The sequence below is a fragment of the Lupinus angustifolius genome, chromosome LG20 (genome assembly GCF_001865875.1).
Source record: "Lupinus angustifolius cultivar Tanjil chromosome LG20, LupAngTanjil_v1.0, whole genome shotgun sequence".
Lineage (NCBI taxonomy): Eukaryota > Viridiplantae > Streptophyta > Magnoliopsida > Fabales > Fabaceae > Lupinus > Lupinus angustifolius.
The window spans coordinates 8,287,126-8,310,124 of record NC_032028.1 but is presented as its reverse complement, the minus strand read 5'-3'; the positions used below and the strand labels follow the sequence as shown (position 1 = coordinate 8,310,124).

At 33.6% G+C, this 22,999-nt stretch overlaps 1 protein-coding gene across 1 annotated transcript; it reads right to left on the bottom strand.

Annotated features, from left to right (window-relative positions):
• On the bottom strand, positions 1,006–18,580 carry LOC109336415 (DNA mismatch repair protein MSH1, mitochondrial). The gene is made up of 22 exons (XM_019573000.1): positions 18,298–18,580; positions 17,499–17,634; positions 17,272–17,369; positions 16,051–16,126; positions 15,744–15,863; positions 14,321–14,368; positions 14,063–14,127; positions 12,935–13,020; positions 11,575–11,739; positions 10,859–10,968; positions 10,643–10,748; positions 10,488–10,563; positions 9,685–9,743; positions 9,388–9,455; positions 7,805–7,978; positions 7,002–7,208; positions 5,759–6,015; positions 5,530–5,673; positions 4,831–4,888; positions 3,951–4,250; positions 2,280–3,008; positions 1,006–1,475 (listed from the first exon to the last, which is right to left on the bottom strand). The coding sequence occupies exons 1-22, from the start codon at positions 18,417–18,419 to the stop codon at positions 1,245–1,247; spliced, it is 3,435 nt and encodes a 1,144-aa protein (XP_019428545.1). The 5' UTR covers positions 18,420–18,580; the 3' UTR covers positions 1,006–1,244.

Here is a 22,999-nt window from a genome sequence, read left to right as displayed (position 1 = left end):
CATACAACATGATAAGTATTAACCAAATTAATGGTCTTTGTTGATATGATCTTCAATATGTTGGCCGGTTTGCACTACCGACCAATGCAGCTAATGCTTGTTTTATTTGGACAATAATGATATCACTTAAAGTATGGTAATAATTTATTAAAAGGATTAACATTGTCTTCCAATTTTCTAATAAGTTGGCACTGAAAGTACTCTCACTTTACTTTGACTAATATCCCTTTTCAGAACCTTTTTCTCCATTTAAGCCAACTTTTTGACTCAAGGAGGATATAGCAATATAGCCATGTAGGATCATGAACAATATTCTTGGTCAACAAGTCAACTTTGGATTATCCTCTTATTCAAAACAAACTAGTCACACGCATGGGTAGGCTTACATTGCCATCACCCCCTTACCATGATCTATCATATTTGGAATCAAGTCTAGAACCATTTAAATACCTCAAAGAAAGCTTTCGATTTAATTATTTATTAGTTATGATAATTTACTCAATTTAATAGTTCTATTGAGCCTACACTACTTCTAAAAGCTCAATCTTAAACACAAAATTTGTGTTAGGCCTATGGGGTGACCCATTTTTTTGTATTTCTAACTCAACTGGTAAAATATTACTCCCACTAACCCTTATTAGAAGGCACTTCTAACGAAATCAAGCAAAGATAGTAGTTATATTTATTTATCCAATGCTTTTCTAAAACACCGTTCCGTTTACAATTTTATCCTTATTAATTTTGAAACAAGCAAATGCTTGATAGAAATTATGAAAGTAACTTAAAGGAAGTCCGTTTAACAAGAGCAAATAGGAAAAACAAAAGTACACATGTATTTGATATGGTTATTTTTAGATTATCTTTATAAACTATAAAATTATAATCTACGTGATTATAAACTAAAAAATAACTCAACCCATCAAATTTGAACATGTCATCTTGTTCTTTTTGTTGGTTTACAAGTTCTTGTTTCATAAACATACACATCAATTTGACCAATTCATGTTGCCAGATTAGCATAGAGACAATTTGCACTAAACAGTAAGGTTTATAAAAATATATTACACATGCTAGCAGGGTTCAACTAAATGCAGCTACAGCAATTACATCTACCAAAAACGCTGCAGCCACTGCTTGCTGAGTTTCATTCACATAATATAAATTTCACAAGGTTGGCATTGTAAAATATTTCTAACTGTCATTTCCATATTACAAAACTATTGAATGGGGATTGTAAACATATATTAAGAAGTAGCAATAACACATTCTGTGTGAAGGTTGGAAGTGCCAAAATTCCTATGCTTGCCATCAGCCACATTGGCTAGGTGAAAGCCTTGACTAGGAAGCTGGTTTATGAGCAGAGTTTCTAACTCACATGCCAGGCTCTTTCCAGGGACAAGGAAATAAAGGAATGATGCATTCTGCAGTCCTTCCTTTAAGCGATGGGAACGAACTCGGCCTTCAAGATCATCCGTCTGTATCAAATGTTCATGGCAGTCAGAGAGGGAAATTAGTCAATTTAAATGACACAGTTTCATATAAGGGACACTGAAATCAATATAGTGCACATTTCAAATGAATAATATTCAACATTAGCATAACATTTCTGATGAGTTACATAGAATTTTTCATTATTTTGAAGAATAAACACTTTGGACAACCTTTTGACAATTACATAGATCATTGTAAATCATGTTGTTAGTATACGTTGAAGGGGCCAAATAATGGGGGTTAATATCAAGTTATTTCATTGAGACAACAAAGGATGGTAACCACTATTGATAGTTAATAGCAATGTTACACATGAAGAAAGGGTTGTAGAGAGCAAGTTATTTGAATAACACAGGAGTGGATACTTCTGTGAAGAGAGATACAATAGTTGTGGTGAGAACCTAGGTAGTAATTATGGATCACATTTACAGAGTTGTGTGTATCTATCCCTTCAAGTGACCAGTTATGCAAGACGCATGAGAAGATCCAGATACCAATTTGAACTGCACAAAATTTGGTTAATTACATGGGAGATGAAGACTCAGCTATTGAATACCAGTTTGAAAAGCAGTGAACCAATTTCGAGATCTACTGCTTAAATTGATTAAACCAAACCCGAACCCAATCACATCGAATTTTCCCCGTTAAATTCGGGTTGGGTTCGGGTGGATACCCACGGGTTCGGTTTTCATTGCCATCCCTACCACTACGGCACTACCACAGAATGGAACAAAAAATAAGATAAGGACCACCTTATATTAAGAAAACACTGAGAGACAAGAATGTACCTGTCCTACATAGAGCTTCTTATCTGGTCTGACAATCACATAGACACTTGAAGAACCTACAGTAGATGGAGGTGGTTGTTCCCTTGCACTAATTAGGACACACTTTATCTCGGTAAGCTCCGAAATCATTTTGTTTCTTTGGAGCTCCATTACCTTCTCCTGGCATATTTCAGTTACAGCACTCTCAACCTTTTTGTGTAAACCTTCCACTTGATTAGCTAAACTTATCCTATCATGAGAACTTCCTGTCATAAACTTTCTTGAATTAAGATGTGTTCCATTAGAGTTAGTAACATTAATGTCATAAGAATATTGTTCCTGCTTTGGGCAATTTTCGCCAGGAAGCAATTCCTTTGCATGTGACAGGTAAAGTTCTTCAGCTCTATCGATAATAGACTCGGGCATTCCTTCTCTCTTGGCTGTTTCAAAAGCAAGACTTTCTTTACATATTCCATCTGTCAACTTCCAAGTGGGTTTTGTTTGTCCGTCAATGCTTACTGTCCCCATTGCTTTGTACACAGTGTTCTTGATGTTTAATGGCAAAGTAAATATTCCATGCAAGTGAGTTGATACAATGCCCAGGCAACCAATTTGATCAAGAGTTTCAATGATGCTGCCTGCAATACAAGTCCCTTTTGCAGTTTCTGTTCCTCTACATATTTCATCAACAAGCACAAGGCTTCTTTTGGATGTCCCAGCAATGATTGATCGAAGCTCTGACATCTCTACCTGAGATAGATACACGATGAATGAAATTTTTAAGGCACTAATTAATTTTTAATTCTAGAAAAACAAATACATTATGAAGGCTTTATGTAATAAAAAAACTATAACAAGATAATTTAAAAATTATGTATCCCATTTCCATTTAGAGCACTTATGAATGTAGTTCTTATTATTAACTAGCTTTCGGCGAGGAGGACCATAGATCTTAAACTATGATAATAATAATAATACACTAAACACTACTTGAACAAACCGGAGAGAACTAGCCTGATGAGCCTTAGAATGCAACAATGATGTAGCCTATACCCATGCATTCTCTCAAAAGAGGCCCTTGGGTTTTAAAAAATTCATGTATGAAGAATGCATTGACAGTTAGTTTTATAAGTGGCTGTTGAAAACAAGTTTTAGGTAGAGACAAAGGGAAAAGAGACAAATGGCACACAACATTTCACTACTGACTCAGAATTGTTCCATACATGGTACATGCTTGATACTACGGGTTCATATAGACCCAAATACCATTTACTTTATGTGCACTATAAGTGAAGCAATGCCTTAACCATGAAGAGTTTTCATATGACTTAATAATTAATACTATATTATATTCCTTAACAATGGGACATGGATATGAATTCATGAGTCACACATCATAGGAATTTCACCCATTTATTTATCATTAAAGAATTGTGAAAGGGGAGAAGCATATGGAAGGAAAAAAACATTAGTGTGCTATATCATGAGTTCATGACTAGCATGTATTCTGCCCATTTTGACTGGCATGTATTTCAAAAGCCTGACGATTCTAACAACCCCAACACCTTTTATCACAGTTGACACTACAGCAATAACAATCAGTACTTATGTCATCTGATGGTGAACTTTAAAGGCTATTAACCACTAACACGACAGACTAACATGAGAGCATAGCATAAACCAGTGTCAAACCTGAAATGAACTTTTTTCATCAGCTGGGCTATCATAAGACTTCATATGAAGCATGATGGAATCAAAACAAGGCATCAAAGCTGATTCAGCAGGAACTGTAAGTCCACATACACCAAGTAGCGCAGCAGCACATAATGACCGAAGTAAACTAGATTTGCCACCACCATTTGGTCCAGTCAAAAGAAACAATGATTGCATATCAACAGTATTATGAACAGCGCCCCCTTCAGCTGTGTTCAACCAATAGGGTAATAAACCAACTATCTTCATCCCCTGGTTTTCCTCTAACTGCTTCACATCCTGAAACAATAATTTACTACAGTGGTCACAACACAATGACAGCAAACAAGTTAATACAAAAGAGCAGCCAACTATTGGACGATATACCATAAGGCAACTAAATTTAACACGTAAAGATACAGATAGGTTTAGGAAGGTTTTATATGTTCTACAGTTCTGAGTTGTTCCTAGCTCGAAGAGCATTTTACAAAGAGTTGTTTGGCCAGCATAGAAGTAAAGTTGATGCTTTCTCTTCCATTATTGCATTGACTGGTTGACAGATTTTGCAGTTGCATATTAGTTATTCAGGTGTTCCTTTCGGTGTTAAATCCTAAAGCTATTTGCTTTTGGAATCCAATACTTCCAAAATTATATAGGCATTTAACAATTGCAGGTTCTTATTTCTCTTTTGGTTTATGCCTTATCCTCCCTGTACCTGTACTTTCTTCTTTTCTCTAATAAGTTATACCTAACTATAAAACAATGAGATAATAGAGAGAACAGAACATTCGCTGCTAGCAACAAAATAGAACAATGATAATAGGAAACCCCATTAATTGAAGAAATTTTCTCCAGTGCAAACAAAGTCCTGATATGCTACCTCAAAACCATGAGATTCTGCTAGTGCTGGAAATACCCATTTCCTTCTTCTCCCTTCGCTGCAAGACATCAATGAGAAAATTAGTATACAGAGTGCAAGATTCCAAAGAAATACCAGTGAGTTCAGAAAGACATTGAATTGAAATCTGACATCTATAACCCCAAATTTCAAGACACAGAAGAATAATGTTACTTAAATCACATTGAAATTAAAGTTGATAAGAACAGTTTTCAAATCAAGGTTTCTGTTCAAGTATTAGGTCCAGGGTTAAGAAGGAAAAGGGGAGACGGCTTTAAACTGATATGAATAATGTGATACAAAATGCTAACCTAATACCCATTGTTATATTAATAATTACATCAACTACTAACTCAACTAGTATCAACCAAGCCCGCAAACAATAAGACTAATAAGTAATAAGCTACCAACTATAATATTCTCTAACAGTTTCCGCAAAAAAATTGTTTGAAATGACCAAACTGAACAGATATTCCATTGTCATTCCATCAAATTTCACCTTAATCTAACACTGTTTACACACCACCTTCCCATTTCTCATCAAATTAGAATTGGTTATAAAATGAAGACAGCTAATTACTTGCATCCTACACAAACCCATATCATCTGGAGAAAAAAAAGTGTGCACCACAGATGAAATGCCATCCATGAATAGCAGAAGAAATAAAAAGCATTACAAACCTCACATGAGAAAACAATGCTTTGGCAATTACAAGCAACATGGAAGCAAAGACAATGATGTTTATATCGGACTGTAATTCTGCAGAAAGTTCCCTTAAAATTTCCAAAACCTTTGATTTTGCTTTGGCACATGCTTGGTGGTACCTGAAACAAAATTGTTAGACCATCATATATAGTTGAAGAGTTAAAACAATCGTCAAATGAATCCATCATTCTATAGAAAGCACACCTTACTAAGGTAGCTTCCACCTTCACTGTGGTAAACCATTCCTCGCCTGCCCTTTTACCTTTAGAATCTAAAGCAGGTTTAAGCTGTTTAATCTGTTCCTCTCCAGGGCTGCCAGCCCAGACAATTGGAGTAAAACGCTTGCCCTTAAACCAAACTGCCTCATGCTCCCGAGCATATAATATTTCTCCTTTAGGGCCTCCAAGTGGAGATGAAGTAGCTTTTATTCTAGATATAATAGGACTGAAATCTTCAGTAACCTGCAAGAATGTTGGGACCACATAAATAAAAGATAGATATGCCTTTCCAAATATAATGTACATGAGAAAAGCTAGAAACATGGTTATAAAGAGACGAGCAAGCAAACTTTAATAGAAATCCTACACAGAAATATGTTCCTTCTTACTAAATTCTATAAAACATGGGAGTTGATCTGTAATGCGGCTACCTAGGCATTGAGGCAGGGCAGGAAACAGCACCACTGTTGCAGATGGGCTGAGGTTCTATTATGAAATTTACTTCATTTTCTTCACTTAAAACACTAAATAGCCAGTGAGTATGTCAATCTAGAGGCAGTCAAATAAAACCATCCAAAATAAATATTACCAGGCAATCACCAACAACAACCAAAGTCGTTTCCTACTAGGTAGGTGCCTACATGTACTAGGCAATCCAACAACCCAGGTGTTGTTTGGTGCATGGAAGTAAGCTTACAATTAACGCTAGATTAGTCAATTCCAATTATCTTGTTTCCATGTACATCAGAATCAAATTTCCAATTGAGCCTAAATCCACGGAAAATTAACTATTTAATAACATTACCAAGACTTTAGCCTAGACCCTAACAATTACAATTTCAAGCACACAAGTCAAACAATATGTTATATTTAGCATTCATTATCTTTGTAGAATACACTGACAAGGTCAACCATTGTTGCTACTGCTGGCCTAGTTCTCGGTGGTATCCTCTAACTACAGTTACCGGTGGTGCACTCCGACTAATATTACCGACAGCATCCAATGACCACAGTCGCTCACTGGTGGCCTCCTCTAATTCAATTGAGAGTTAAAATTTTATACCTTAATTCTTTATTTGCTGAGAACAAAAAATAATAATCAGATTCTATGTGAAATTCAATACTGTCATCCAAACAGAGCATTAAATAAAAAAATTCACAATTAGCAGGTAAGGTCTAAATTGTATTCGTCGCTTATAAAAAAGCAGGGTTGAGTCACAGAGACCTACTGCAAAATATAAGGCCTCAGCTGCCTTTTCAACTTCAGCAAATACATCATCTATGTGGACTCTTTTAACTCGACCTTTCCATGAAAACTCCATATTCTCAAAAAAATCATTTGGAATGACAGAAAAGAAACTGGCTTTCTGATCATCCTCGCCATCCAGAGAGATTATTTCACCAATCTTACTTGATGCCACTTCACACCCATTAACCTGAAAATTAGAAAGGAAACATTACAAAGTTTACTAGCCAACACACTTTGAAGCAGAAATATTAGCCTAGGAAAGTGTGTGAAGTAAAAGAAAACCGTACCAATGTGGGTGCAGCTTATATCTTCATATACAGTCAAAGATGTGAGTAGTATAACGTATACAGGATAGTAAAATAGACAGAAACACCCTCAAACGCATTAACCATTTGGTTAATACACTACTAAAGTGAAATGCAATTTTAAAACACACATGAAACAAAGTCACATATAATTAACTTTCACTGATTAAATAATAAAATGAGAAACAAAAACCATAATTTGGTAAAGCAGTAATGGCTTAACAATGTAATAGCATTTATATTAAACGGTCTTCAGAATATGTGGAGTTTTATTTGTTTGAACATGGCATGAAAAAACTCACCTAATTACCATAACAAAGACATGCAATATTTAGTACAATCTAGGGACCGGAAAGTATATTTGCAAACAAAGAAAGTCATACAGAAACAATTAACAGAAAATTCAACATTTGTACTATAAATACACTTCCCCTGGAGATATTTTGAAAAAGGAAAAAAACAGAAATGGTGGACTCACCAAGGTTTCAAAGTCAATTTTTAATCCAGTTGCCACCCATGTGGGATGAGTTAAAAGTTTCAATATTTCATTGAGCTCAATGGTTCTGTACATCTTCAAAATTTCATCAAGTACATTCTTTATTCTACAAAATTCGATATGATTGGCCTCCCGTGATTCAATTAGCTTTACAAGCTGCACAAATACAGTTAACAATCAGAAACAAAAATAGTGTTACAAAAGAAGAAAATCCAATCATTGACAGAGAAAAGTGGGGGGAAAGGAAATGACAAAATAAATACGTTGAAAGCGTCTAATGAAAAACCAGAATGGTAGATACGGAGAATAAAAAAGGACGGCCCAGTGAACGAAACTCTCATCAAATGGGGTTTGGGAAGAGTAGATGTACAGGACCTTATCCTCATAAGCGAAAAGGTTGTTTTCAGGAAATGAATCCATATAGCTACGTCACAAGACAAGCAACTTAACTATTGTACGGAGACTCACCCTCTGTTGAAATAAAAACTGACAAGGATAGAAAATTCAGAGCTGGTTTCACTGCTCTGTTGAAAACAAAACAACCATAGTCTTTCCGTTTTGCTAGTCCGGTCAACATTAAATGCAGAATCAGAATATCAACCAAAGGCACATATCACTTGTGATTTGTTTGGGTGTATTATTTACATGACAAGATATGCTTCAAAGAGACAATGCCAACAGTCCTTGTATCTCCACAAGTCACAATTTTACTAAGCCACTATAAGAGAATCAATTGATTATATTTGAGAAAAATTGTGCATGATTAGCATCATGCACTACCAACTTGAGGGGGCTTTTCATAGGGTATTTTAGTCTCCCTCAATTATTTGTACTACTTGAGTTCCACAGTTTACTATAATAATCATATTAGTTGTATTATACATAAATTAGAGGCTGAGTCTGGTGCAACGGTAAGGGTTGCTTGCCTTGTGACCCATAGGTCATGGGTTCAAATCCTGAAAACAACATCTTCACCTGTGAGGGTAAGGTTGCAAACATCTACTCTCCACTAATCTCACTAGGAGGAACCTTGTGCAATGGGACGCCCTTCTTTGGCTATATTGTACAAAAACATAAAGGCATGAATTGACATCTGAGCATGGCCTACAAACCTATTCTTTCTATAACATAATGAAAAGGTAAAATGATTTGAAATGACCTAAACCAAATGAGGAAAAGAATCCTCCCAATTACTAGTAGTCATGAATATATCAATTCATGAGGCCACAAAATTGCAATGATTGATTGTCCAAGTAAAATACCTAAAAGAGAGTAGAAGATAATGAAGATCACAATCTCCAATAAACATTCCTCTTAATCTACAATCCCCCTACTTGACAAAATAGAGAAAGGAAAATACATTCAAATCAACTTGAGAAAGTTATTACAAAGAACTTTCTTATTTCCTGGTTTTTTAGAGGCTTCGAGTAGAAGAACTAGGCCATTGGCTGTGTTTGGCTATTTCTTCTCTACATCGTTATCTATTTCTTGAGAGAATCCTATCTAAACCCTTAATCTTATATCAAAATATAACATGTATCATTCACAGATGACTGGAATACAACCTTCGCTGATGGAACACATGTAAATTCAGGAATTGAGCATGTTACACTGCTCATAAGTTTGCATGTTGCTGCCAAAGTAAAGCAGAAGAAAATTAGTACATAATTAAAGACAAAATATGATGCCCTTTAAAAATTAGAGGTAAAATGAACAATGATTATATAGAATTGTCATTGAATCATCACCCACCACTGATGATGGTGGTGGTAATGATGTATAGTAAATATTTTGATAAATTGTAACTGGAAAAATAAACAGTTAAAGTACAGACACACATTAAGACATCAATTGGAAATCACCTTGAATTGTTGACGCGATCTCATAAGAAGGTGGATTCAAAAGAAGATCCCTCACATACCTGAGAATCATAATAAACAAAGACAAAAATTAATAAGGGGATCCATAATAATCACTACAAGCAGTACATCACACTTATAGCTATTATTAATTACTTAAATTCAAAAGGGGGGAAACAGTGAGAAACTAAGCCATTTAATTTTATAATCATACACAACAAATTGTGAGGGTAAGCCTTGGTGCAACAGTAAGGTTGCTTGCCTTGGTGCAACAGTAAGGTTGCTTGCCTTGGGACCTCTAGGTCATAGATTCAAATCCTGAAACAACCTCTTTACTTGCGAGGGTAAGGTTGCGTAAATATACCCTACCCAGACCCCACTAGGTGGGAGACTCGTGCTCACCGGGCCACCTTTTTTATACAACAAATTGTGCAAAATTGCAAAACACAAACATGTTTAAAACTCTTTAGGCAAGACAAAATATCTATAACATACAATTATGTTAATCATAATATACAAAAAAGAGTGGCTCAATGCACGAAAGCTCCCACCTAGTAGGGTCTGTGGAGGGTAGATGTACGCAATCTTACCCCAAAAGCAGAGAGATCGTTGCCAAGATTTGAACCTGTGAGCTCATGATAACTAAGCAATAACCTTACTATTACCCCAAAGTCACCCTCTGTTAATCATAATGTACAACGGGAAAAAAACAGAATACACCAAAAAAAAGGTTTAAAGGGAGAGTTGGTCTGTAACTAAAATGAAATAAGTTACAAAGAAAGCACAATAAAAAATCTCTTACTCACAATAGAGGCAATCCAGTGCAATTTGATGGAAGTATCACTTTCAACAGAGAAGGTATTCCTTCTGTTGGTATCACACCTGAAAGTGAAGGATTTTCGGATTAAGGAGGAAGGAAATAACCAGTTGGCACAACATTTTCATCAATATATAGACTAACCAATTTGAGTAGCTGTTCCAAGAGTTAAAGGACGGGGTCTATTTTCTAAAGGCACAGTTGTATTCCTGAATATAACCTCGTCATCCAGACCATAAAGCTCCTTTACCTATCATACACAAAGTGAATTATACAGATTAAGTAGATAACTAACTCAAATAACACATTTACACACACAAACAGTCAAACACATTTAAAAAATACAATTAACGTTCATGCCTTGAACAAAATTTCAGAGACAGGGTTTCCATCAAACCATTCAAAATACTTGGAGCTACATTCTCCCCACAAGAGGCCCCCCTCACCATATTCACTCCAACGGAAGGTGCCTGAAAAGAGACAGAGAGACACAGTTGCATATAAAACCATCTACGATCCTTCATATAATAGTAATAGCTTAGAATTTCAGGAGGGTCGTTTCTTGACAGAAACTACCAAGTGATAAGAAAGATGCAGAAAAACATAAAATGCCTATTTTGTAAGAAAATGCTTCTTATCCATAAGGATGTTAAACAAGAAATAGATCAAAGGGATTACACCAATTTTGGGATCAACTTTAGGCTTCCAGAATACAACGTAGGCTAATACAATCATGCACTAAACAAAACTCATTTTACTAAAATGATGCCACAACTTTTGTTAACAACTGAGCCACGACTTTCATTAACAACAGCGCCACAACTTTCATTAGCAACAGTTATTTATACAAATAAAGAATTAAAATGTTTTCATGGAAACAAAATTAATTTATTGGAGAAACAAACAAGAATACAACTAGGAGAGACCAAGATATCCTTCAATACAGAATCTAGATTCAAGAAGGAAAATGAAAACCAATGAATATGTACCCTTTCAGGCTCTTCATATTGAGTTTTATGAAATCTCCATATCTATGGACCAAAATGTGGCAAAAAAGAAAACAAGAAATTACGAACCTGAAGAGTTCTTCCTCAAAGATGTATGAATAAATAAGTGATGGTAGTGACAAGTACGAAGCTTTGTAACAACAGCTTCCTCAGTCAAACCATCCTCTGAAGAATATGTCTTCATGGTCTCTAGGACCAATATTATGCAATATCCCCTTGCAGAACGTGATATTCCTAGAATTAAAAAAAATATCATCGAATATGATTAGTAAAAAGAATCTTAATATCAATACAGATTGGGGTAGATAAAAGCACTTGACAAAAGACCTTAACTGAAGTACCCACAATGGAAATGTGAAAAAAAGGTAAAATGATATATGTAAAATATTATTGAATCTAAACAAAAATGAGAGAATTCTCCAACTAAGGTTTCCCCTTTCACAAACTATGCAGAAGCTTTGTTTAAAACTTCACAAATCTAAAGAATGCTTCCTCCTTTACAAGTTCATCAATTTAACTATCAACCCATTTGTCTAAGTACCAGCCTAACTTACACAATCCCACACTAAACTAACTATCTAGTTTCTGGCCTTTTAGACTTACTTAACAGAAAATAATAAAACAAAGGGGAAAAATATATTTACTTCCAAGGCAAAAAAAATTAACATATTCATACAGAAAATATGAAGACACAAATAATAAATAAGATGAAATATCTTCTATAAATATAATGAAAACAGACCTGGAAACAAAAAATTATACATTTTAAGATATCCTACTCCTTAGCAGATCCAGAAGTTCTAAATTGTACCATGGGCGAATAATAGATATCCCAATTAACTAATATTCCTTGCTTTCATGCCACAAGAACCCATTATTACAGTCAGCGACATATCCCTCTTGTAAAAGGGTGACAAATCCCTTTGGTTTTCTAAGGCATAAACATGTGGGTGAGGTATCCCAAAAGACATGAAGGAGTGATATATCCAATAAAAGTCTCAACTCTCAAGCACCCGATTAAAGATTGAGGTTTTAGTTATACTCAACTTGGGGACTGGACATAGGTTAAGCACAGAGTCTGAAACCAAGTAGATATAGTCTTTTTAAGTTTCTTCCTAACCCTTCTTAAGTCTTCCTCTACCCTTTTAAATGCACTATGTTTCATTTGATACACTTTTCTCATTAGAGCCTTTAGTAGTCTTTGACATGACGAAACCACCTTTGGCATGTTTTCTAGTATAGAATGTACTAAAAACATTCCACCTCATGCCAAAGACACAACTCAAGAATTTGGCTGGCTACACATACCTGCTTCAGATGTCAAGTTTTATATGCAGTTGTGCAGTAGCAGTAATCTCAAATACGTAACCAATAAACAAAATGTATTCACTAGAATGTTGGGCTTACACAAGAAGGTACTTGTTCATACCTACAACAGGCATTGGATCTGGGAAGTCAAGGTCGTGGTCAACCCCGACAAGTCCATATACATAAGGATTTCCAGGATGAGCATGCCTAAGATTTTGAACATTAGTTAGCAAGAGAACACGTTTTGTAAATCTTAAAATAATTACCACAAAAATGCTAAAAAAACATTTTATTTCCCTGATCACTGCAACTCAGAACCACCTTCAGGTGAAGCAAATACCGCTGTAAATAGGCATGAATATCTGAACTAAAGAATCCTAAATTATGTTTTTTTCTTTGAAGGAGGTGATTCAGAGTTAATCTTATGAATATCGCAGTCCAAACAAAAAGTTTTAAACCTCAAGATAACTGCACTGTGCAGCCTTACAAAGTACAACACAATCAAAGACAACGAGAAAAACATTCTACAGTCTTCATAACACCATGATTTATTTTTCAAAAAATAGCCTTTGTGCTTCTTGAATACGCAGATTTTACCCTTTCCACAGTGAAATATTCCTTATACTCAAAATTATTTTCTTCTTGAGGAAAGTATTCTTTTATAGAAACAAAAAACCATGAATGGCCATTGGCCACCTTTATTATAAAAGCTCCCCGGAAGCCCAACTGTAATGGATATAAGTAACATGAGTTAGTAGTTAACACGGTGTTTCTTTATTGTCCTTATCGCTTAATATAATCATATCTTTTCATTTTTCCCAATGATGCTGCTTTATAAAATAATGTTTCTAAGTGATTGCATGAAAACATGTATAGCAGGGCAATCACAAATGTATTATCATAAATAAGGAGAATGTCCACAAGGGTAAAGTTAACCAATAAGGACACATTACCTTTTCAATATCCTAATCTAGTTTATTAAATAAACTAGATAATGCAACTGCCTGGTTTATTTTAAGTTTTAGGTTTCGGATTTCTGTTTCTTAACTGTTAAGTAGGTTTCTGGTTATCTTTCTTCTATAAAAAAATATGCACTTAGAAACATATCAGCTTTCTACTTGTAAATAAATAAACACTATGGAGAAAGACGAACTTCCCCTCCTTCCTGGGTCATAACGAAAGCAAGCTCAATCAATTCACCCACAATAAACTTGGAAACACCACCAGCTTGTAAAAACCATGTCATTACCCAGATATAAAGCGACCTTTCCTGCCTCGTGCTTGGGCTGGACCCTGAACTTCCTCCACAATGCACTGTTAAGATCAAAATGCAGGCATTCAATAAACTAGCATAAAGAAGAAAATCTGGTATTCATTATAACAAACAACTTACAAGCAATATATAGGCATAAATAGGAACCTAGAATAGTTCATGGATGGAAAGATGGAATTTTAAATTTAAAAAAGAAAAACAATCAGCAGGGTATCATTTAATTGCTCCACTCACCACTGAAAAACCATTACGTGTTAAATCATCCAAGGTCTGTCGAAGATTCTGTGGGGAAAAAACAAAAAAGCATCTTTCAATATATAAAAAGATAATTAATTATTGAATCAAACCATTGCTGAACTATAAGCTAACATAAGTACACAAAAATTGTTGTCTATGCATATGAAATTAAAAAATTCCTTGAACATAACTGATTAACTATTTTTTACTTAATTTTTTTAACAAAGTTCACTACATGGAACAAATAGTAGAGAACAAAAACAACAATGAAAATCTTTGTCGAATCAAATGATATGGATCAATGATGGAATAAATAGTAGAGATATGAAAATAAAACAAAAACTGTGAGAAACCTTGGCTGACCACTAAAGTTTCTAGATGGATGCAGTTTCTTCAATACATCAACAACACTCAGTCACCTTACATGACCGAACTCCATGTGTGTGTCCTAGTCCTATCAGAATAAGGACTACCAAACATGAAAACAGAACGACGTGAAATTTAAAGTTCTCAGATTTTATTAAAGTAGTGGAATCTCTTTCCAAATATGGTCTAGAAAGACTAATTTAATATTCCAGTTATAAAATCCGAGTAGCCAAGCTGGCTTGCGAGCTACTTAAAGTTTGGTTCATTAACAGCCCAATCAAGTATGCTCGTAAGCAGAATGTGAGCTTGAAATTTTGGCTTATTTAATAAATAAGCCAGACTTTAGCTTTCAAGTATTTGCCTAGCTCGTGAACTACCTCGATGCAGACACACTTAAAAACCTGTTCTATTTTTACTCCCCATACCTACATATCATTAGTTAATATTTTATATTTACATTATTTTATCACGGTTACATTGTTGGTCAAGTGGTCCCAACTCCCTTTACTAATGGACAATAGTCTTAAAACTCAAACATGTTATGACCCATAACTCCATCAAAGTATGCACCCTTATCACCAAATAATTTGAATAATTGGTGATTGTCTTCTTTATACAATGAGCGGGCTCATTGAGCACAAGCAGCTCACAAGCTCAAAATGAGTTGAACCTGACCTACCAAAATGAGCTCGTTTTCTTATTAAGGTAGGCTTGAGGCAAGCAAATTCTCACTGAGCTGAAATTGAGCTCGACCATGTTTGGCTCACTCCAGCTCATTGTCAGCCCTAAGCGGCAAAGCCCAACTAAGGAATCAACTGAAATACTATAACTAACCCTATTTATAGAATGGCAATTGTACCATACTGTTGCACAAATGGGGGGGGGGGGCTATTTTTATTAACACGTGACAGATGTTGAAACAATATCTCCTCTAGTATGCACCGTTAACATCCATCCATGTATAATCGAGCTTCTTGACAAGAATATAACCATGTTATCAACATTAAAGTCTGTTAACAGAAGACAACATGCACAAGAATTATAATGCATATACCACAACAGGGCAACCAGCTCTTGGAATACTATCTGATCGCAGACCACCAAAGGGATTTAGACCTGCATATTCAACAAGAATACAAGCATCTATCCCGATAGATTCATAGAAGTCCCCAACCTGAACAGAAAATGGAAATGGAAAATAATTATATAAAAGAAATATTAAGTAAAGAAACAGAGATCTAATGTCAAAGAAAGAACAGAGAACTGTTTTATTGCGAATCAGAAATGATGCTGCCTTCAGACCAAATGGTCACTGTCAACGCCTGACCAAACCTTCAAGAAATAGGATAAGAAAAACATACTCTGCAAAGCAAAACTTCACGTGGAAATCTTGACTTGAACTGCAACATTTCCCAATTGAGTGTTCCTTCCTTCAAACTACACAATATAATTTTATTTTCCCATCAACTTTCTTATAATAGTACCATCAATTGAAATATCAAGGCTCATTTTTGAAACCTGAGTGCTATTGCTTACGTTCAGAATAAATAGCTTAGCATAATGGCCATAACCCAATCTAAAACCGAAGAGTGCAACTATGAGAAAAGGGAGATGGAAGAAGAAATGTCACTACAGAGAACAGAAAAAAGTGCAACTATGAAAAAAGGACAAGGCCCACCATAAAATTGAAACTAAAAGATATCATCCAAATTGTAAATGCAAAAAAATTGCGTCAACCACGTGCATCAAGGATCAGCTTAGACTGTACACTGCCAGTCTGCTACCGAATCTCAGCCTCTTAATTTTAGCCAAAATCATTATTCCAATTACCAAACCAGCATCAAGAGCTCTACATTTGAGAACACACCCAATGCTCACAAAGAACCTGAAAAAAGGTCGTTCCAAAGGAAGATGGTTTTATGATTGGGAGGAAGGGGACAGGAGGGCAGCTTATTATTTTCAGCTAACTCTATACATAACACAAACACAACCCATCAGGAGAAAGAGTGGTATGAGGCCTGAGTCAGAAACAAAGCAATAGTGATATTCCTGTGAAGTACCAATGTCCAAGCAAAGGACTTGACAGGGAGAATTAGAATTGCAGCACTGACCATGCAACCACATGCCTTATATCTCTCTAAAGTGGCTTCTGAATTGTATTTAGTTGTGAACACCCATCAACTCCCAGAAGTTTATTTTACCCTCAGCAGCCTCACCAATTCCGAAGTTTTATTTTTCTCGTGTTTTCAGCTAATCTTAGAAGCATTTTTAAGACTCTTATGTCCTAATGCCTTGTATAAGTTTGTGGAATAGGAATATTTAGACTAGTAACAATGGTCATGTGGTTATGAGGGATATTTTCAAACGACATGAACTAGAGCATGTTTAGTGCAGGTTCTGGTTCGTTTGCACAGAACAAAAGGAACATCATAATAATTTTGTTCAAGTCATCAATTGTTTCAGTGATGTCATCATAGGGTAAAGATGTAGGTTCATTATCATTCTCTTCTAATAATACATGTGCATCAGAAGTCCTACATGAAAGTAAAAGTGAAAAATAATAGCCTCAAATTCATAAGTACCTTCCATTTTTCAAGTTAGTGTCCAAGCCCAGTAAATTGGAATATTCGAGCCTTCTCAACAACTGGATCGTTGAAGGCTTTCTGAATATTTCCATCCTCTGCCAAATTTTGAAGAAAGAAGAGAATGCAACGTTTCACTAAAGAATCCGTCATTTAATCAAAAAATAAAAGTTTTTAGAAGCCATGGCTAAATTTGAAATATAACTAGAGGCAAGAACTAATGGCACCTCCTTCCACCACAATATGTGAGAAAGATTTTTATCATCTAAAACATTATTTTGTGCTTTGTGCTTCTTGGCTGCTTTACTGCTCCCCCGCACTACCTTCCTATCTGTAAAGCACAATACTTTCTCAGGTTGTCCTCTGTTCATTAACAAGATACAAATTTATAAGCTATGCCACAAAAGAATAGAAATTTAAATCACTAAAATTTTGGCAAGTCAAGAAAATAGTAACAAAAAAGGATAGCAAAGTGCACTGGAATAAATTCTGTATTTAAATCACAATATGATGTTATTTTGTATTTAGTGATTTCTAAGAAATATATTCTTTATTTGAAATTTCATAATAATTATACGATTATTATGTTTTATGAATTTTACTTACATATTTTATGTGTATCTCAAACATATCATATCCTACATATATGATATATGCATGGGCTATGTATCTGATACTTGTATTGTATATCGGTGCTTCATAGGGTATAAATAAAACAAATATGCCTACTATTTCTGGATTAAAAAAAGTAATCTAATGCACGAGACTCCCACTTAGTAGGATATAGTATAGGCCATATGTAGGCAGCCTTACCCCGACAAATTAAAAAAAAATGAAGGATATAAAGAAGAAAAGTATTGAACAAGAGTATTGCAATCATTTTCAAGTATCAGTTCTACGCAGTTAGTTACTGTTTTGATTGTACGAAGACCGTTGATTAATAACAATTCATTTTCATTCTCTGGATCTTGATAAATCACAAGTACAACAATATAGTAAATAATATGAGAGAGAGAGCATTATTACTTGAGCATGCGCAAGGGAATGAATGGAATAGATGTAGATGGTGTCGGAGAAGGAAGGAAGAGAGCGAAGGAACGCAACCGCGGTAAGAGAACGACGCCGTTTCGAATCGCTAACCACTGCATTGCGATGAAAACGTTGAATCTCGGTTTTGAAGTTTCTAGGGTTCAGAGAAGTTACTCTCTCAGTTCTGAAATGAAAAAGAACACAGTTTCTGCTTCCCGCCACTATGAAATGGATAATGTTGTCTGCTTTTGATTTCACTTCCGACCGTTTAAATACTCTCTCCATTCTTATAATAACATTCAATTATTGTTTTGTCTTTCTAGTTTCTACTTTCCTTTTCTTTTGTCTCTCGTCCATAATTATATTTTAACTAGTTTGCATTCTTATTTTAGAATATTAAATATTAAATATTAAATTTGTATTTTTTATTTTATAGAATTATAATGTTTTTTATTAGATGTATTTATGTTATAATTTTTGTATTTATTATAATATCAAAAAACTTAAAATAAGATATATCAATTATAGTTATCTAAGATTATATGGTTTTATTTAGAAATAAAGAATATTAGAGGCAAAGTAGGAAAATAGAATGATAGTAATAATTATTTAAAGTTTTTACTTTATATAGTACTAGTGTGTACAGGCACTTCGTGCCTGCCAGCGAATATTGTGTGATAATAATATTCAATTTTTATATATTTCATTTTTTTTTGAATTAGAATGTGTTTGTTGTGTTCGGTGTACTTTATATTATATTTTTTGTTTATTTATGATAACGTTTGATTTAAGGTGAGATATGTGGTTAATTAATGTATCGGTGGTGGTAGCTTAGGATTATATAGTTTTTTGTAAAAATTAAATAGTGTGACGGGCAAAATAGGAAAAGAAAATTACACCATAAGATAAGTTATTTCAAGTTTTGGCTTTATATATAGTATAGATAAAAATAAAAATATAGTAATTTTATTGATTAAATATTAATTGATAAGTTTCGAGTGGAAAATAGGTTAGTTCTCTCAACAAAGTTAATAAACTATAAATTATACAAAAACATAGGCATACTTAATCAATTGAAATGGGATTTAAAAGTGTGAAAAATATACTATTTTAATTACATATATTAAAAAACATGTATTGTATCAGTGCCAATTTTGTTTGTTTGCTCACAAGTCAAATAGAATGGCTTATAACGTATAAATTTTTATTTGATTTATATTTATCAATAACATTTTCAGCTCCAAACAAAGCTGAAATGAATCCAACACTTAAATACATTAAATTCCATTAGAAAACCTTCAAACTAAGGACACGTTTATGAAATGGGACTTTTAAAATAGAATGAAGAAAAATAAAAAAATTAGAATTAGCTCATAATTTATATTTCTCGAATACAACTCACAGACAAATCCTTAAAATTTATTTGTGTTTTAGAATGAAATAAAATGTGTCACCTAAAAAACATTTATCATATAATCTTAAAGTCTTTTATTTCTTTTTCTTCTTATACTCAACTCGTAAATGAATCCTCAAATATCCATTATTTAATATTTTCCATCAATCCTTATGCATCGTGACCATTTCACAATTGCCATGTAAAGAATTATCCTCAATGTTTTGGGCTAATCACCCACCAAATCTGCCCATAAGCCCATTTTCATTTGACATTTAGCTTGAATCTAAAATTAACTTTTCGCCCTATTGTAGTAAAATCAACTTTTTTAATGTAAAAGACATGTATAGATGGTTTACATCATAAAATATACCATTTATACGTTTATGTGTATAAATGTAAAATCAACTATTTTATAACAACCTTATAATACATCTCTGGTGTATTGATGTGACTATTTGTACTCCTATCGTTTTCTAATTAGAGTTCTTAGCTTCTCAGAGGTGTGGATAAGAATGTGATCGTTAAGATGAAATGAGCTCCATAAACTATGTATGAATTTAATTTTAATTTTTTGAGTGATTGCTTAGAAATATGTTTGGGAGTTATAAAAAAAAATATATATAAAATAATCAAATGGTAAGGGATGGAAAGAAATGAAAGAAAAAAAGAAGACAAATCTATTTAAACTTTTTATTTGTTTGAGAATGTAATTATATATTAGTCTATAAATTATCAGAATAAAATTTATTATAATTACATTGTAATCTACTATCTCATACAACAAAGAAAAAATTGCGTATGTTACATTTTATTTATCAAACCACATGCATTTTCTTTACCATTTTCTGTAAGTTGAATTTTAGACGAAGAAAATTAAAAGTGAGTCATTTCAAAGTATATTTTTCTTCATTCGTTTCTAAAACCCAATTTCACTAATTATTTTAGTTTCATCTTCATATACTAGAAAAAAGACTCTTCGTTATGGAAGTAAGGTATAATTGGGTGCTACACGACTAATTTAGGTTATTGGTGGATTAAGAGCATTGATGATATCATGACTGTCCATATTCAATGGAATTGGTTATGGAGATTGATTGTTTTATAAAAAGCCAAGTTTCTTTGTTGACTCACTACTCCATTAACTCATTCTGTTGAGGAGACATATGTCTAACTCCACTTATATGATATGAGTGTAATAATGTTAGCGATGATTTTCTTGAAAGACTATCTTGTTCATGTTCAGCATATTTTTCGGGAATGTAACATGATAACCGACTTCTAATTAAGCTTAGTTTAGGTCTCAAAGTCATTTTAATGTTCTATGAGCTTTCAGTATCTGACATACAATGCTTTAGTTTTTATTGTTTTATCTTTAGGGTGTACCAAAATATATATAATGTTAGAGTGTCAAAAACTGAAAATAGGATTGACAAGTAAAAATTCTCCATCGAATCTGTCATTTTCTTGAGCCATGAGTGACTAGTGTCAAATATAAAACCCGAGACTCCAGTTCCTTAACCTCTCAATCAATCATGCAACTTTTTTTCCTAAATAAAAGGTGAAACTTGATTACCATGTTAGAATATTAAACCTAGAAGACTCAGCAGAACCCATTGAAACAAATATCAAAATTAATATACACATTCAAATTCTCTAAATGAAACAGTGAAATACGACGATAGATAAATAAAAGCCTAAGTTAGATGTATGAATTTTGTAGGGTTGCTAATATTTAACCTTAAAAACTAAAATTATATAAAAAAATAATTTAACATTTGAAAAAACAAATAACTAGGACACCCTTAGTAGTATAAAGATATAGATTTATTAGAGGTGTATAAGTCAAAAATAAAAACAATATATATAATGAAGGGCATAATAAATATTTACTAAGTGATTTTGTTGAGTTATTTAAATCATCATGTACATGTTTTATTATAATGTGGAAGATATGCTTCTGAAATACAATGAAGGGCATGAAAAATATTTATTTAAAACTAGAAATTATTTTATTACAATTTCACTAAGGATTTAATATGTATAAGTGATTTTACACTGTCAGCAAGTTATCATTCATATGTTATTTGTTGTTGTCTTTCAAACAAAAGTATTATAAATCAACAATAAATGTATTGATAGTATAAAAATCTTTACACTATCAATACATAGATCTTAAATGTAAAAAACTTAATACATCTTGCATATACAGAACAAAAATGGAATAAAGCCCAACCTTAGGTTGAAAATATCACAAAAGTCAAAATTTTGAATTCAATCTCTACAAGTTATGTTTGTCATGAGGAATTGCTAAAATACCTAAATAAATTAATTCCCTTAATCATTTTGTTTGTTAAAACTTAAAAGCCAATATTGAATTGAGAGTAGGAGCATATATGAAGGTGAAAAGAAACGTTGTCAACGTTCCAAAATGTGTAGCGTATCTGATGCAAAATTTTGATTTTTCTGTTATATGACCCTACCATTCCCCAAGTGCTCCATTCAAAGTGGAAAGAAAAATAGTCAATTATTAATCATTTTTTTGTGTTGTTAATATTGATAAGCATAACCCTCTTTCTTTTATCTTGCTATAACTAAAGAACCATTGCAAAACGAAGTCAAAGTTAAGAGCTTTAAGCAAACAAACAAGTGGGTATTTTAGTTTTTGTGTTTTTTTTGCTTGTGTTGTGGCTATAATGAAATACCTTTATTTGATCTGAAATGGGTATTATTGTTTTTGTTCAGTGTCTGTGTATCCAAAAGTGAAGGTAAGACAGGAACCTCTTGAATATGATACTGATGTACGGGATCTTGGTTTGAAAGCTTTCCTTTCTCTTTTTTCTCCGGGTAATTCTAGTTTATAATTTACATCTAAAACTATCTACTTTTATTATCTATTTATTGCTGTAAATTAGATATGAATGTTATAAAATGATTAAATGGTTGATGATTCATTTACTTTTGCTATTCGAATAAGATAGTGTTAAAAGAACGATTTAGTCCACGAGGCTCCGAGCTAGTGGGTTATGGGCGATGGTAGATGTATACAGAACCTAAGTCTCGCAAGTGAAGAGACTATTCTCACAATTTGAAACCATGACCTCCGAATTACTAGACAAACAACCTTACTTTTGCGCTAAAGCTCACTTCCTAAGATCACCTACTGTTACTTAATAAAAATTCCAAGTGGAGTGGTAGGTACTAGCTTCTAGTTCCTGAAACTGATTGTTTCATCTGGGTTTGTTCACTGTGTGTATTTATTTGAATGATATTTGGGTGGGTCAAAAGAACCAGATAACAACTAGA

What these genes read in the sequence shown, in the direction of transcription:
- LOC109336415 (XM_019573000.1), bottom strand. Translation starts at nt 18,419, where the DNA reads ATGCAGTGGTTAGCGATTCGAAACGGCGTCGTTCTCTTACCGCGGTTG. An exon ending in AAATTGACTTTGAAACCTTG is followed by an intron (nt 7,209 to 7,804) that starts GTGAGTCCACCA and finishes TCTAATTTTCAG; the next exon opens with GTTAATGGGTGTGAAGTGGC. An exon ending in GCATTGTTTTCTCATGTGAG is followed by an intron (nt 4,889 to 5,529) that starts GTTTGTAATGCT and finishes GATGTCTTGCAG; the next exon opens with CGAAGGGAGAAGAAGGAAAT.